The sequence below is a fragment of the Neocloeon triangulifer genome, unplaced genomic scaffold, assembly GCF_031216515.1.
Source record: "Neocloeon triangulifer isolate White Clay Creek 2 clone unplaced genomic scaffold, ASM3121651v1 ptg000014l, whole genome shotgun sequence".
NCBI lineage: Eukaryota > Metazoa > Arthropoda > Insecta > Ephemeroptera > Baetidae > Neocloeon > Neocloeon triangulifer.
In genome coordinates this window covers 4,073,513-4,088,971 of record NW_026775556.1, presented here as the reverse complement: position 1 = coordinate 4,088,971, position 15,459 = coordinate 4,073,513, and the positions used below count along the sequence as shown (strand labels likewise).

Below are 15,459 nucleotides of genomic sequence, written 5' to 3'. Positions count from 1 at the left end.
TAATTTTTAAACTATGTAATTGGAATTGGAATTTTTATAACCAATTTATTAAAACATGAATTTGATCTTAGGGAAATAATTCTATTAATTATTTCCCAATAATCATGAGGAGTTTCAATGATTTAAACGCTTTCAGATCTTTTAAGATGCTTCACTTCTCATGAATTTAAAAACCCATCTCTTTTAATTAATGTTTTTGTCTTGAAAAGTTTGAGACGTTTTCCAGCTGCTGTGGGAAAAGCGAAATTCACCAGCTGCCTGATTGGTGCTGTGTCTGCTCGGCGGCAACTGGATGCAAATCCGAGCAAGCCGTCCTTTTTAATTAAAACCGAACGGCGGCATTGGTGGCGGCAACGGCAACAACAACAAAGAGAGAAAGAAGAGATGGGGCCTTTCGATGCATCTGCTGCAAAATCCCACGACTTGCGACTTCATTATTTCGAAGCCACTCCGACGTGCACACGGGATATTGAAAAATTATCTCGCGAGAGCGACTGCTGCTGCCGCTCCGCAAACTCTCGGCGCGCATAAATTCCGCTCGAATTAATTCATTTTTTTTTTCAAATAAGAAAAACGGGATCTTTGCAAACGAGTAATGCTGGAAGAGAGAGGAAAAATCCAAGTGGAAACGACGGCCATAAAGCATATTAATAGGCGGCCATTACTGGGCCAGGCCGGGCAATTTCCTCCGGCTCGGATTCCGTCAGCGTGCACCGAATTAATGTTTCCTATCAGTCATTGCCCGTGTGTGTGTGCGGGGCAAAATTATGCCTTCCTTTGTGGCCGAGTCCGTGCATAATGCCACCTGAGCCGCGATGAACACAACAGTGACGGTGCATTACAATGTGCACCGACGTGTGCATTAGTGCTGAATTTGCAGTAATGGCACCGAACGGCAGCCGGTGCGAAATATCACTGCACATGCGGATCGCGAGCTGCATTCAAATGTCACCCGATGACTTTTGCTGCACGAATTCCACACCTTCCAGCATAGCAAGCACATGAAAATGGGACAAATTATTTGCACCGTGTTATAATGGGAAACAAATACCATAGTTAAAATTGGCTAAATGTATTTTGAGCTCAAGTTTACCCTAAAATAAAGTTGATTAAATTCTATAAATACAAATTTCTTAATAAGGCAATTCTTTGAAATAAACATTTTAATGTGGCTTGAGAAGATTTCATTAAAATTAAAATTTTTCCGCAAAACAAATCGTCAAAAGAAGCGGATCAACCTTATCTGAATCTAACGATTTTACACCACAGATTGATTTCATGCAACCGTAGTTAACCAACGGCGTGCTATTTTATTATTATTATTGGGTTTGTCCAAATTGTTACATTACATTGTTTACATACAATTGTTGAAAAACATTTATACTGTATTACATAAAATTTATATCTCCTATAATTTGAAAAAAGCATTTTAAATTTTTACTTTTATTATCTTGTGATATTATTTTTCTTTTTTATTTACTTTCTGACATTTCAAGAGCATAAAAAATTGATGAAGAATCCGGCCCAGTGATTCGTTTGCTGGAAGCACATGTTATAGTGTTGAGTGTCGAGAGGTGATTAACAATGGTTGCGCAGGTTTTTGCAGCCAGGGTGTCGACGGGGACGAGTGTGAGGCGTTTTCCGCAGCAAGGAGCAGCTAATTGCAAGCACAAAGGTGCAGCCACTCGCTCTGCTTTTTACGACTCGCTCTCGTTACTTGGCCGCGCGATCTCCCATTCCAGCCCCGTGTGTTATTATCTCTTTACTCTCGTGTGTGGTGCGGCCGTAATTTTATGGCCTTATTACGGCAGCAGCCAGCTCTTTCATCCGCGGCATTATCTTTTAATAAAACGAGCAAGGAAAAATGCAAAAACCGGTCGCTCGCAGCCCATTGCCATCTTGGCGGGCAAATAGAAAATAGTGTAGTCTGGAGTGAAGATAACAATTTCGTGTGAGTTTTCAACTTCTTTCGAATGTGTGCTGTGGGAGCAGTAAAAGAACGGTAATGACCTATTTTGATTAAAGCAGAGTGACACTTCTTTTATTGACCATAAAACGACACGAGAGACAAGATTAAATTTCGCGGCTCTTCGATTCAAAAGCCAATTAAAACGAATGCAGCGTTAGAGAGTGAAAAGATGTTCTGCGAAATTAAATTTTAAACTCTTCGGTGCCGCGGCGCAGAAAACGGCTTTTAAGCGGCGGACGAGTTATTCGGACCGAGTTAAGTTGCTATTATACGAGATTACATATAAACAAGTCATAATAATGCTATCTGCGCGAGAGCCAGCCAGCGACTATACAGTCCGTGCGGTGTGGCTGCGCAGATTAGCATAATGCTCTCGGGGTCTCTCAGCCCGCTCGGCAAAACAACGGCAGAAACAAAGCAGCCCCAGAAATCCACTTCTTATGTATGCCAGAGGACAGGGGCGTCCCTTCCTTGTCAAACTTCAAAAGTTGCAAAGAGCGCGTAGAGATAAATCAAATTAGTTTAAATAATTTCTTTCGCCAAAATATAATCAAATAATTTTTTTGAATGATATAGAAGGTAAAAAAAAATACTTACATAATTAAGCCACACTGAAGGTATTTTGCATGTATTTCAAATACTTTTGACTGATTGTAAGGGTTGGATGGATTTCTCTTTATCAAATATTAATACAGGTAAAAACAATTCTTATATATTTTGCCGGGTTTTCTTTAAATATTTATATGAATTACTTATAGATGAGAGCAGATAATTGAATGAGCTTTTCAAAATAAATAATTTCTTTGTAAATAGTTATAACAAAGAATTGGAGTTCTCTTCAATAAAGTAACAAAAATTGTAATAATGAAAAAGATTTTTTTTTAAATGCAGGAAATGATGTTTTACCTTGAAAGGATGAAAAAAATAAATTAAAATTCCGTTTGCTGAGCTTAATTCGAGTAGCGCCACTGTGGCTGTGAAGGAATCCCTGGGGTCTGGGAGAACTCTGGTGTTTTGGTGTGTGCATGTTTTAAGCGTTTGCACACCGCGGAGTACAGGAGTAATGGCGGCCGCTTTACCTCCGCGTTTATACAGCGAAATATTAATAGCAGCAGCACATTGTGTGTCTGTTTGTTGAATGGTAATGCGAAATAAAATGCAGTGGCGGGGGCGAAGGTATGCGGCGGGAACGCCTTCCTTTGACCAACGCGTGCTTAGTTAGGTACGTCCGTCCGTTCTAGGGGGAGAGAGAGGAGCCGAGCTGCAAGAGTGTTTTCCTTTGAGGTCTGCATTAGACCGCCGCAAACTGTGGAATTAACCAGATAGGCTGGCTGGCGCATACATTTGCAGCTGCGTTTATTTATGCAGTGTAATGGAACCCACGGCTTGGCTGCACAAAGCGTTCGCCCCACGAAAGCAACTTCCAGCTGCAATGCTCCACTTGCAACTTCTAAACCCAATTCGATTGATGCGAAACCGGAGTGTTTTCGATTACAACAAATTCATTCAAAGCAACGGGAGCTCTAAATTACTTTAAACATCAATTTTAATCAAAGTCTTCAAATCCTTCATCACTTGGAAATGATCGCGAATTCTCAATTACTAACTTTTTAATTATTTAATGATAATCTTAGCCAATAATTTCTAGTAAAATTTTACAATTTATTTAATTTTTTTTAATTGTCAACAGTTTTACTGATTAAAATCTTAGGAAAGCCTCTGGATGGATTAAAAAATAAAAAATTAATTAGCTCGTTTTTTACCTTCACCGAATTTTGCATATTTTTAACTGAATATTTGGAAAATTCAGAACGTTTCAACTAAAATGGTGCTTTTCACGTTGAAAATCAATTATGAATGCCTGTCCCGTTCCGAATGCAATAAAGTCTAGCTTAATTCGGTCGGCGTCTCTTATTTGGCGGATCGCCGGCAGCTCCCCTGAGAGCGGTGACAAAAATCTGCGACGCTCGTCTCGTAATAATCCTCCGAGGAGAAATCGCTCCCCGTACTGACATAAATGTGCGGGCGAAGAAGAAGAAGAAGCAGAAGTCGGCGGCGGGCGCGCTGAATGCAAATTTATGCTTTGACGCTCTCGAATGTCACTTGTTTGTCACCTGACTGCATTAGGCAGGGGGGCCCACCGACGGAAGCTATTACAGCCAAGGTGGGTTAAATAACGCGCGTCAAACCGCGGAGAGCACCATGGGAACGCTCCCTCCCATCAAATCGCACGGCGATAAAACTTTTGCAAGTTTGCAAACTTTCGTTTCCATTTCTAGCCAAATGAGAGAGAGAATCCGTCTGTCACGATCTTGTGCTGATTTGCATGGCTGATGGTCATTTACAAGGCTAATTTAAATGGCGAGGGTCGAGCGCTCACAATCACAACTCCATGATCGTGTCACAAACTTGACGACTGCTCGCTCGCCAGCGCCAACGCACTCGTGAATTCCAAATTTTATACACCGCGACTCTCTATTTTGCATTTCGATCCCACTTTAATCCCCGTAGCTTTGTTTTGACAAGCGCTCTCGTTTTATTTACGTGAATTATTTCATGCTAATGTCTCAAATGAATTTGCTGCTCATCCCTTTATCAGCAAACAACCACCATCCATCATGTCCGTTTTGCAATAAATTGCCGACGGCGAAATATCAAATTTTCCACGCAAATAAGCGCCACAATTTACTTTTCTAATTGGAGAGAAGAGAAAACGGCAGTCTCTTGACAAAGTTGTATCAATCTCAGTATTGGCAAATATACACGTTGTTCGACACTGTCAAAACATTTTGATTAATCAATTGAGATGCGGCGTTGAGTTCAGTAAATAGAGAGGGTGAGAGAAATTTTTCTGAAATCTCTGAACCTTAAAAATAGCAGAATAAAAGCTAAAATTTAGATTCAATAATATCTATCAAATTATTTAATACTTTTGTTTTAAATTATTAATTCAAGAAAAATAGTAGTTTGGTAAATTATTTCTGTGAAAAACCGGCTACTTTTCTCTTTTTTCCTAATATTATATTTTATCTTTTAAAATTCACGCATGTTTTAGATTCGATTTGAAATGTAGCTAAATATCCTTTTATACAGGGAATATATTTTAGTTCTTATAATAATTTCCACTAAAAAAATCGTCAAAATGAACTTGAAAAAAGACAGTCTTTACACTCCAGCTCAAATTGTTAGTTTTTGAATATTTGTTGGCTTATTCTTGTGTGCATGCGCGAAGCCATAAGTTGAAATTATTAAGTTAAATATTTATCACTTTCAACAGTTTCAACATTCGCTCTCTAACTTTGTATGAACGATTCGTGATGGACGAATGATTTTGAACGTTAAAAACACCATAACAAATTTTATCAAACACAATTTGTGAGTCTATATAAAGTTACATAAAAATATTAGAGTTAAAATAAAAAAGATTATAAATAATTTATTAAATGATATTTAAAATAAAAGACTTATTATTAACCTTTAATGGCAAAACTGTTACATTCTAAGTGATTTACATTTGCATAAATTTTAGATATTATTGCTTTGCATTTTTTAAACGGATAGGTTTTGTTGACATGTGTGAACATAAATAACAAACTGTTATTTTTTTGCAGCAAAATAATGAAAATTTCTGCAAAGTGCGTATATTTTCAAGGCTCATAAATAACTTTGGAACTTTCGAATTACTGCATAATGATGAGAGGCGGAAACAAAGCGGGCGCGAGTTTCTAAACAAACAGGTAAATCCGAAAATGCGAGTAGAGAGCGCGCGCCCTTAAGCCGCTAATTTATTCGGTCGGTCTCTCTTTCTCTCACGTGTGAGTGTGTTTAAAACGAATTGCAGGCAGAAGTTTGTGCGAGTGTTTATGCGCGGCGGGGCGTCGCGAAAACGAGGTGCAAAAATAATGATGTGTGCGCCAAAACAGACTACGCGAGTGTCGCACATATGCAAATCGAAATATATGGCGGGGAGGCGTCGCGCTTTATGAATGTATTTACATATTATTATTGCTGCATGTTGTATGTAAATGATATTGTCAGCAGGGCTGTTTATGCGGCGGGGCGGTTTGCCCTTGGAGCCCCACCTTGGATTCCGTTCTCATCGGAACGGCGCAAATTTTTGCCTCCCCAAAGTGACGCGGACGGCAGATGAGTGACGCGAGGATGGATGGGCCCGATATTAACACGCATTTGCTTTTATCTATTGTTTGCCGAGAGTGAGCGCGCGCGAGAGAGCGAATCGTAATTAATTAAGGGAGGGGCTTCGTCGCACCTGCCGCCAGCACGTCTCTCAATTATTCACGTCTTTGAATATTTCAAAATGTGAGCCGATTTAAATTATTTGGGCCACAAAATTCCGACGCTGAAATTTAACACCTGCGACGAGCAGCGGGCGCGACGGGGAATTCGCAGAATGCTCAATATTGATTAGCCCTGCTGGCAATTGGAGCAGCCACCGCTCTGTTCAAACACACTTGCCAAGTGCGAGCTTGGAATTTCAAATTAGGTCATTATTAATTAAGAAATTATCTAATGTTTTTTATAAAAACATTAATTATCATTTGAAGGAAACATAAATCTTATGTCATTTATTTGCTTTATTTAAGCAAAAGAAAAAATTAAGTTTAGCAATTTCCTCATTTACAATTCAAATCAAGTTAATTAAGCTAAGGCTAATTTTGCTAGCTTAGTAATTCTATGAATTTCGTGACACTCCCTTTAATTAAATAGCAGGGAGCGTTGGAGGCAATTTGACAGGAAAGTAAAATTTGATGGTGTTGCGAAACCACGAATTCAAAAATGGTGCGCATATCTCCTCGGGGCCATTTGCGGCGAGTCCCGCGGGCCGCCGTGTTTTCGCGATAATTCGGCTCGGTGGCAGCCCGAGGTGCGACGCCGGGGGTCATTATTGATTGTAACGGACACGCTGCATTTGGGCGGCCAAACTGCTCTCTGCTGTTGTTGCCAGCGGCGTTCACACGCCATCATGATGGATGACTCTCGGATCAATTCAAATTCGCCCTGCCTTTGTCCACTCGCCAATCAGCCCGTTCCCAATAACCCGGTCGGCCGGAATAACACCATTTTTATATACACGCCCGGAAAAGGCGAGGTTTTTGCCTTTTTCCATAAACAAAAGCGTGTGAACGGGCAGCACGCTTGTGATTGTCCAAAACTAACAACAAAATGGTCCAGAGTGGTCGGCAGAGAAAACACGCCCCAAAAGACAAAAAGAGTGCAGATTAGCCACTATTAGCTCCAATTTCTCTGGGCTTTTCTATTTCGTTTGCGTTTTATTGTTTTTTTGTTCCTCCACCAAGGATGGCGTGCGTGCGTTTCCAGAATGAGCTTCTTTGTTTTCGCACGGCAGAGAAATATTGTGTTTGCGGATTAGGTTTTGGAGAGAAGAGACGAGAGAGAAGGAGGCGCTCAATTTTCTTTTCATTCTTTTTTCTTCAAAGACAAGGTAGATTACTTTGACCTTCCAAGAAATGTGAAAAAGGTCCTCCAATTCAGGGGCAATTTTTTCATAAAAAATAATTACAATTTACAACTGAGGTCCTGTTTTTTTTTCCAGAACTTGAAATTTATTTTGAACAATAAAATGTTATTTATTAAATTTTCCGTTTCATTAGGAAGCTATTGAGAATTTTCACATAAAGCTCTACTTATGTAAGTAAGAGGCCTTTCATACGATTATTTTTTAGAATCTTGAAGGATCATAGGGGAAATTTGTAGAGTTCTGAATCTTCTTGCGCAAGAAGTGTGACTCGCCTCGATTTGTCATTAGCGGGGGCTCTCGCTTGCACTTGGTGCCACACACCGTCAACTCGTAAACTTTCCTCTTCTCTCGCGGCGGTGGCGGCGGCGACCGTCCGAAGAACATAATAAAAAGTCATAACTTTTAATGCGAAAACTTGTGTGTGTGCTCGGGTGCGTTAAATTAAGGCCCGACTGCTTTTTATGATTGAAAATGCGATATTTTTCTTCTCCGAGCATAAAAATTCATCAAAACGACGACGCTTTGAATAAGGGGTGAGGGGGACGCTTGTGGTGCGGTTAGGCTTTTTGTCGGGCGCGGCGGACGTGCGTGTTGCATACCCGACGTGTGCAGGATCACTCGCTAGAAAAATAAAAAGTGTATTTCAACGGCCGCGTGAGTGTAAAATCTTGCGTGTGAGACGAAGCGAATTTATTTCTCTGACAACAAGGAAGACGTTTTCGCAGCAGCAAATCCTGCGCACACTGACAAAAACCATAAAGGGATTCTCAATTAGAGCCGATGTCGGCAAAAACTAGCAAAAGGCTCAAAATAAATGGCCGCAACTTTTGGACAAGTTCGAAACTTTTTATGGGAAATATTGCGGAAAATAACGTGAGTGTCTCAGCCTGAAAAGGGTCGTAAAGGTTGCGAATCGATTAGCGCGATTCAGCCGGAAAATCAAGTGGGTCCGAGAGCAATAAGCAGAAATCTTGGCAAACTCTCGAACCGTCCTTCGCCCACACACATTCCTTTTTTTTTATATATATTTATCGGAGTGCGCGAAAAGGGCAGATAATTGAGGAGGAAACTCTAGCGGCTCCACGCAAGCGGCCCTTCCGCTGCAATTTAAAGCCACGTTTTATAGCCGAGGAGATAGAGAGCGCGTTTTATACATTAAACGTATCAAACTACATCAAACAGCCCGCGGCGCGCGAAACCAAACAAACACAACCCGTTGGAGCGGAAAATATTGTTTATTTTGATCTGTGCCCATCTGTCGAATTGAGTTTGCGAATTCAGATTTATAATCTAATAAATGTGGAGGAAGCTTTGAATAAATTGTATTCTGAATTCGGGCTAGGTATAGAATTAATCTGAAATAATACACTCTTTTTACTAAAATCATGTGAATACGGCCCAACCCTCTAGGCTATTATAATGATTATATTTTGATAATGAGAAAATTATTTTTGAGCAATCCACATTTTGATAAATTTATATTGTCTGTTTGTGGCGTTAGTGAAAACATGTATAATAAAGATAATTTGAAATATGTAGAAACAAATGTGTTAATTGAAGTCCGTACTATCGATTTAACAGCGGATAACACTGGGTCATAGTTGTAAATTTGGATTTAATAAAACTCCTTTTTGTTATAGGATTGAAGATCGAATCACAATGTTTCTGCTTTTCCAATCTATGTGATGCGCTTTACGATGAATTGTGGAGTTTTGGGCCGAACAAGTATGGAGATGGAAGGCTTTTAAGCTACAAAAACAAGGTTGGCTGCAGTGCACTTTGATGCGGTGCTTGATGTGGCGGAAAATGCAGCTCGTCGGAAGCGACCATCAAATTTTATGCACACTCGGTGAAGAAGCAAAGTGCACATACTACTTTTATATCTAAAAAGGTGGAATATTTTTATACGGCCAGATGACGAGCCAGACAATTCAATCAGCAAAATAAACCGGAGCACGGCGCGGTTATACTGCAGAAGAGCCGTTGCTGAGCGCGCACAATTTTCACTCGCGTGCCGCCAGCAAGCGAATTTCATGTGTACTCGCAGTTTTCGCGCATGGCTGGCTCGCGTGCTGTCAGATGATGCTTCAAACTTTGCCATTAATTCACCTCGAAAACCTCCCGATCGCAATTTCCGCAATTTTAATTGAAAACTGCCAGGCGGAAAATTTTCAAATTGTTACAAAAGTTGAAACTGGATTTTTTCATAGCTTTCCTACTAAATATAAATTAGGAATAGGAAAATAAGCAATCACCTATTGTTTAAATATTTAGAAAGCTGTACTTCATATTTTTTTTAGTCAATTTTGAGTAATCATTTATAAAATATTTTTCAAAATTAATTCACCAATTAATTTTTCTTTGAATTTTTTGCTTTTCACCACCTTGAATAAACTGGTATTGATGTTTCATATATTGTTCAAAAATACAAAGTTGTGCTGGTAAAAAGCATCCAGTTTTTAAATTTAAAGACATATTGAAACAAATTATGCCTAAAATCAGACCTTTTTTTTTAAATTGTTCCATTTGCCATTTTTGTGATTTTTGCATAAAAAATCCAAAATTTTTTTATATCTACTTCATTAAAAATTTGCCTAATTTCAAAATAAGCCACCAATTTTCCCAAGCGTATGGTGTAAATATAAAAATATATTTTTAAAATTGATTTGTGAGAAAAACGAGGCCATCACTCACGCGCGAATGACGCAGGCATCAAACTCTTGTGATAGCGGGCAGGAAGACGGAGACGCCGCCGCGTGCCATTACCATTATTATTATAAAGCTGCAGATAGCGGGCAGGCGAGTCAGTTAAGTCGGCTGATAATCATTGACTTATAGCTTGTCATTTTACGACATCAATAAAATGGATGGGTGTGCTGCCACCGCTTTTATTTTCAGTCTGTTTGCCCGCTCGGGTCAGACCGGGGGCAAAAGGAAAATAACCGACCAACAGCAGGATAATTGGCTGCCAATAAATCAACAAACGACTTCCCAAGTAATTCGCGAGAGAACGACGATCCGCTTTTGCAAAAAAGTGGGAGAACGATGACGCCGCGGGTATGCCATACCGCTTTGTCAACAGTGAATCTCGTTTGATTGCATGAGATATAAAACAAATTTGTTTTAATCGAATACAAACAGAAAACAAAATCTTATACGGGAAGTGAAATTCTGATCAAAATTCAAAGCTCTACAAAGTACAAATAAACCAAAAATTTATAAATCGTAGTGGAAATTTAATTTTTTTTTTAATAAAATTAATAAAATCAGTTTGCTGAAAATCCACGTTTTTTTACCACTCCCAGCATCTCAATTTTTTATCAATTCTATTTTTTTCCTTGTGATTATATTTTTTCCTGACTAATTGCAAGTCCCATAAAAGTATGATATTATTTTTAAACTTTATCATACATCAAAAGATGTTTTCCCTTTAAGGCTAAAAAATAGATTTTGACTAACGTTGAAAGCTTCTACGTAAGACTTTTGGAAGATTAATTTCGGCCATTACAAAGTTCAGATCAAACAAAGGATCTGATCGGCGTTGGGCTGAGCGATATTAATTAATTCACACATATTGATTCTCGGTGCTGGCTCTGGCGTTTGAAGGAGTCATTAAAATTCTCGGCGATTACCGCGCGCGCGAGGCCAAGAAGAAAGGCAGGCCGGGATTTCTTATTCATTCTCGCGATTTGCATTTCTCCCCCGCCGCCGCCAAGAGCCAATCTGTATAAATTCCATATTGACGACAGCAGCAAGTGAGCTCCTTTCTTTCTTTCCCTCTTTTCAGCGCCGAGTATTAGTATGCAGGCACCATTTTCATATTACAGCCTGCGAACGGGCCCTTTTATTTTCCTTTTCCTTTTGTTCGACTGCTAGTCCTTTTCCCGTTCGCGTCGTTGCACGCATTCATTCCTCCTTCCTCCGCCGTCAAAGACTTTCAAATGAACTCTTTTACTCTCTCGGAGAGCGCACTTTGATACTGTCCCTCTGCTCGAAAACGCCACCAATTATTTTCGGGCAGAACATTTTGTTGTTTTATTTCACGGAGCGATCGACTCGCAAATCCTTTCCGCCACTTGAACGTGACCTCAGATGCGGCAGAAAAATTGATTGTCAGGGATTAGATCGACTGCTTTTGTTTGACTTGTGACCGCAACAATACTTTTGTTTGCTTACAATAAAGTCGTGCTGGAATCCTCAGAAAATCGGATCTGATAATAAAACCATCGGCAAATGTTGACTTAAATCGTCTAATAGGAAATTGGCATTTATTCCTCGCAGCTAGAACTTTTTTTGCTTTCACTACCAAGTTAAAATTGATAAACAATGGCAAGTTATTATTTTACAAATTAAATTATTAAAAAACATTTTTTGTAATTTTTGAACAACTCTTCCTCGAATTCAGTCTGTGAGTTTATTTTTAAACCACTCTTTTCTCTCTTGCTCGCGTTGGATAAAACGTGCGATTAATTCCGGTCGGCAGCACTCGCGCAGTGCGACGAGACATGCGAAATTACACTGGCGAGAGAGAGAGAGAGAAAAATGCAGGCAGGCAAGAGGCTGGATGCATTTTGTGCAGCACTTAGTCTCTCGAGAGTATATACGTGGATTTTTTGCTCCGCTCCCTCGCCATCAATCCGTCGGCCGACCTGCAATTTACATTAGCCGCTGTGTGTTTTGATATTCCGGCGAGAATTGTAAATCTCATCAAGCAGATTTAGTGCCGTGTGGTCTCCTCCCGGCGCGTCATAATGCAAAATTGCTGCACCACAACCCACTTAATTTCAGCTCTTGTTTAATTCCCTCGACCACTTGATTATATTAAATTCTTTGCGCATTAAAAAACCGGAATGATGCATAGTGCGTGCCACGGAACAGCGGTTTTAAAACAATTCTAATGCTGAACTTTATAAACAATTTAAAATTGCCTCTCACCACTAAATTTCCAAGAATCCAAAGATTAAAAGTTCAATTAATAATGAAAATCAGCGTTTATATATTTGAGTTTATATGAGTGATCAGTGAGGGTAATTTCAAAAATTCACCATTCATTATAAAAAGTTCACAAAAATTAAAGCTGCAATCATGCCATTCAAATATATTTCTGGAGTGTAATACAAAATGATCCTTCCTCATAAAAAATTTAAAAAATTCAATATGTTAGCTTTTTGCGACTTACCTTCTTTCCGTCCAACTCGTGCGTGCCTTGAGCTAAGACCTTGTCTACGCTAGAAGGGTCTGCGAAGGTTAGAAATCCAAAACCCCTGCAACACACAAAAACAAGTCGATCAGATTTCGTTCAAAATAAAAACAAGAAGAAAAGGGAGGAAATTTCTCTTTGCTCATCATCAGCAGACGGGCTTTGACTGCTCAGCCGAGTGATTTCTGGCCGGGACGGCGGAGCGAGTTTAGAACCAATTTGATCAAATTTTAAGATATTGCGCGCAACCTCCCTTTGCGAGCCGAGTTTACGAGGTAAAATCTTGTACAATTTTCAACGCATCAAAGAAAAGCGGGAATCTAAAAAATTAGAGTTGGAAGAAAGGATGGAGGAGGTGAACGCACGTGACCCCTGCTGCTGACCCACGTCTGTGAAGATGTTCTCGCTCTCGGGGGAGGCAAACTACTTTGCAGTTGTGATTTATGGCAACAATCACGTTTCCATTAATACCGACGAGAGAGCGAGCGGCTCCTCTCATAAATAAAACGCTCTCCACTCGGCCGGCACGCGCCTCCGGGCCTAATTCGCGGCGGCGAATCTTGACACGTCGCGCCCCCGCGCATAAATATCCCGCCGCTTTCGCCAGCCTCAATTTATTCATACAAGCTTTTCTTTTTTTCAATAAGCGGTTGAACGATAAGCAGTTGGATTTGCAAAGCTCATTTTTTCTGTACATAAGCGTGGATGGAAACTTTCAACTTCAGTCATACTGAACAAAAATATTTCAATTTATATTGATCCATTTATTGAAATATTTTTAAACAAGTAAAGTCATTTAATATTTATTTGAGAGAAAAAAATCATTTTAAGAAACAATTATGGTGTAATTTATAAACCATGTTATTAATTTTAAATTAAATTAAACTCATGTTTTCCTTTTTTAGAAATAAATTTCAATTTAATTTATTTGCTATTGATTTACATAATTTAAAATTCATCTTCACTGTGTGTATTTAATGTATAAAAAACTTGTTAAAAAAAAAATGGAGGTTGAAAAAAGCAAAATAATTTTAATGCAGCCAATTCTGGTTATTCGCAGTTATTCGCAGAACCACAAATAATTTTGGCAGAGAGTAAAATTTTTTGCCCCAGTTCGTTCAAAAAACCAACTTTGGTGCGGTTTCACGCGCATTCCATTAGCTCTCGCTAGGGGTTTGGCGAAAATTTCGCACACGCAGGTGTCAAATTATTTGCCAATTAATCGACTCAAATCGGTTTTTCGTTCGGCTTAATTTCCTACTCGATTATTGGCCGTTGATTAAAATTGCAACAACGATGGCTGCAATGCAAGCCGACCGACGGAAATTGGCTGCTGACGAACGAATGCGAGCGTTTGTCCCTGGATGATGGAACGAGACAAAAACCTTTGGCGCCGATTTATCACGGAAAACCGCAAAAAACGAGGGAGGAGATTGCGCCGAAAGGCTTAATTTCATTCCCGTGCTGCCCAACAACCTTCTCATTTTGCCCCGGGCAGACTTAACGGCCGAGATTTATTGCTTTTCCAAAAACCATCCCAACACTCGCCAAAATCTTAATTGCAACTACTGAGTTGACCACAAAAGCCGTTCTACTTTTTAGTAATTAAATTGAAATCCGAGTTCAGGATTTTCGGTTTCAGGAAAACAAAGTTTCTGCATGTCCTGCGAAGGTCAGCGCAAGAGAGAAAGAGATTAGGGCTAAGGAGCAGATTGGGGTTGCAAGGAAGGAAGGGGTGAGTGAGTTGGAAAGCAGGATGGTGTAAAGGCCATAAAATCCAATTTCGTTCGAGACAAGTGAACCCGAGCTATTTCTATCCATAACAAGCTGCTTCTGCAGGCTACTTGCGAACATAACGAATAGGGTTGACGTCGGCGCCCTACACACAAAAAGCTTCTCTGTATTTTAAAACAATAGACCGGCGCACTTTGTAATGTGAGCAGCTTTCTTCCCTCTTTGCCACCGCCAATATAAATTGTGCCGCTTACAGTGCATTCTTTATCGCGAAATTCAGTTAAAACTCTCCGTATAATTGAATCAAAGAGCAATATTTTCTTAATCCGATGTGCCGCAGCTGCTCTTTTTCTATAGGAAACGAACGGAGAACTAATTGCTGCCGATCCCAAGATATAAAAAGTGGAAATATATACTGCGCCGTCTGCACTTACTTTTTCTTCATTGCAGTGGGGAAATTAAAACGTCTCCTCGAGGAACTTGGCTCGATTCGCAGAGAAAAGTTAATCTCAAACCGCTTTGAAATCTCTTTTATATTTTATTGAGGTCAATTTTTGCTACCATATTAATGAATATTAAAGGGGGTAAAGACTTTCAGAAAATAAAAATTGTATTAGATCATGATATAAATTTGTTCAAAAAGATTTTGATGATTTTCTAGATTTTATCAACTTAAGGAAGTTTCAAAATTCATAAAATTCAAGAGTAGCAGACATTTGAAAAAGGGCAGAGGACTTAACAGCAAAACCAATAATAAACCTGCCAATTTCAGCTCAAAAGTGTACAGCAATGTTTAAGTTAATATTTGTTTAGCATGATTTTTTAAATTGATCTATCCCTTTTATTTGGAGTGTAAACATAAATCAATGTTTGTTTTTTTCAATTCTGTCATCGTCATTTTATTTTCGTTCTGTTGTTTACTCTCTTGTAAATGATCAAATTGTAATAATGAAATTATGAATGATGTATTTTGCAGAGAATGCTTCGTGATACATTTTAGTAAAATTGTTATTATTTTGAAACTAAATCGTGGAATCGGCTTTGGACCCGCAGTGG

General features: G+C 39.3%; 1 protein-coding gene across 11 annotated transcripts in view; it reads right to left on the bottom strand.

Annotated features, from left to right (window-relative positions):
- The window catches only part of LOC132201308 (RNA-binding protein Musashi homolog Rbp6), a 205,354-nt gene that overhangs the window by 61,793 nt on the left and 128,102 nt on the right, over window positions 1-15,459 (bottom strand). For all 11 annotated transcript variants that reach the window (XM_059627367.1, XM_059627377.1, XM_059627370.1 and 8 more), the window contains one exon: window positions 12,649-12,733. In XM_059627367.1, coding sequence (XP_059483350.1) covers window positions 12,649-12,733 — 85 coding nt within the window. The remainder of the gene's footprint in view (window positions 1-12,648; window positions 12,734-15,459) is intronic.